The sequence below is a fragment of the Gouania willdenowi genome, chromosome 5 (assembly GCF_900634775.1).
Source record: "Gouania willdenowi chromosome 5, fGouWil2.1, whole genome shotgun sequence".
Taxonomy (NCBI): domain Eukaryota; kingdom Metazoa; phylum Chordata; class Actinopteri; order Blenniiformes; family Gobiesocidae; genus Gouania; species Gouania willdenowi.
This window is the reverse complement of record NC_041048.1, coordinates 39,358,709-39,360,433: the sequence shown is the minus strand read 5'-3', so window position 1 is coordinate 39,360,433 and position 1,725 is coordinate 39,358,709. Positions and strand designations below refer to the sequence as shown.

The 1,725-nt window shown below is 34.3% G+C and overlaps 1 protein-coding gene across 1 annotated transcript in view; it reads left to right on the top strand.

The window, feature by feature from the left end:
- The window catches only part of gata1a (GATA binding protein 1a), an 8,804-nt gene extending 7,324 nt beyond the window's left edge, over positions 1-1,480 (top strand). Inside the window, exons 5-6 of the mRNA XM_028447198.1 lie at positions 1-107; positions 1,161-1,480. The exon at positions 1-107 is cut by the window's left edge and continues 19 nt beyond it. Of these exons, the coding sequence (XP_028302999.1) occupies positions 1-107; positions 1,161-1,448 (395 nt within the window). The 3' untranslated portion in view covers positions 1,449-1,480. The remainder of the gene's footprint in view (positions 108-1,160) is intronic.
- The last annotated feature ends 245 nt before the right edge of the window (positions 1,481-1,725 follow it).

The following is a 1,725-nucleotide window of genomic DNA, read 5'->3' as shown; positions in this document are numbered from 1 at the left end:
GCACTCTGTGTGCCAACTGTCACACCAGTACGACCACTCTGTGGAGACGGAACGCCAGTGGAGAACCTGTGTGTAACGCCTGTGGCCTTTACTACAAACTACACAACGTGAGTGGACACAGACCAAGTGATCAACTAATCTATGGGACAACGAATGTACAAACTTGGTCACTTTTTCATAGCTGACGTATTTCTAACATTGAGCTCACTTTTCCTTCATTTGAGACAGAAATTCATGTAAAACCGCATGTTCTATATCAGTGTTAAAATGGTACACATGAAAAAAAAATGCAAATGTAAATGTTAAATCTAAATCTAATTGTTACTTTTATAACCAAATCTAAATTTTAAATCTAAATGTAAATGGTAATTCTTAATGTAAATGTTAAATGTAAGTGTTTAATCTAAATCTCAATGTTAAACATAAATCTAAATGTTACGTTTAAATATATACAGTAAATCTAAATTTTACATCTAAATGAATATGTTAAATCTAAATGTAAATGTTAAATCTAAATGTGAAATGTAAATCTAAATGTGAAATGTAAATCTAAATGTTAAATCTAAATCTAAAAGTTAAATTAATATCTAAATCTAAATGTTAAATCGGTTGCCAAGTGTAAAGCTAAATGTTTAGAAATTATGCAAAGTTGGCTGGTCAGCGCCTTTCGATCATGAGGCCCCGCCCACAGAATCGATTGCGGCTCAGTGTGTGAAGAAAGGGGAAGAGTGAGACATTGCGGTATCGCTCTAAACTGACGAACTCGTAAAGATACATCAAAGCACTCACCTCTGAGGAAGACTGGCAGTTGACAATCAAAACATGTCAGGAGATAAAATTTCCTGAAAAAAACCTGAATAAATGAAACCTTAACATATATTTAAAAAAAGAAGACAAAATAAACTTGCTGGAATTAATATTTAGATTTAGATTAAACATTTATATTTCACTTGTACATTTAAATTTAACATTTATATTTCACTTTTACATTTAAATTTAACATTTAGATTTATTTTTTATGTTAACACATTTTTAACAGTGATATAGAACATGTTGTTTTACATGAATTTTTCTCAAGTGAGCTAAATGTTAATGTGTCGGCTATGAAACAGTTTTTACATTCAGCACCTCACACTAAACTGAATGTTTATCTGTCTCAGATCAATCGTCCTCTTACTATGAAGAAAGACAGCATTCAGACACGCAACAGAAAGGTTTCCAACAAGAATAGGAAGAGCAAGAAGGCGGCCATGTTGGATTCCTACGCAGAAACGCTGGCCCCGCCCACCATGGAGGACAACTCCGCCCCTTTTTCCTTCGCCCCCGGGACTATGCTCACCTACGGCCACACACAACACCTCATCCCAACACCTTCCTCCTTACACCCGTCCACCAGTTTACCCTACACACACCACCTCAACACTGGTATGATGCCCACAATGGTTTGACTGGGAATCATTGTGACAGATTGGGAATTAGGAAAAAATATGTAAATATAATTTTTATTTTGACTTTGTCCAAAAGAACAAACGTTGTTATTGTGTAATCATGATTGTTGTTGGTGTGAAAGACACACGGATACACAATTCCACATTTATTTTAAGTGTTGAATTTACTGTGGTTGTGTTTGTATTTGCATCGACTAAATTACTCAAATAAAAATCTATTGAAGAAAACTCATGTTCACAAAAATTCATTTGGAAGTTGATCTTGATATTGTGAAAA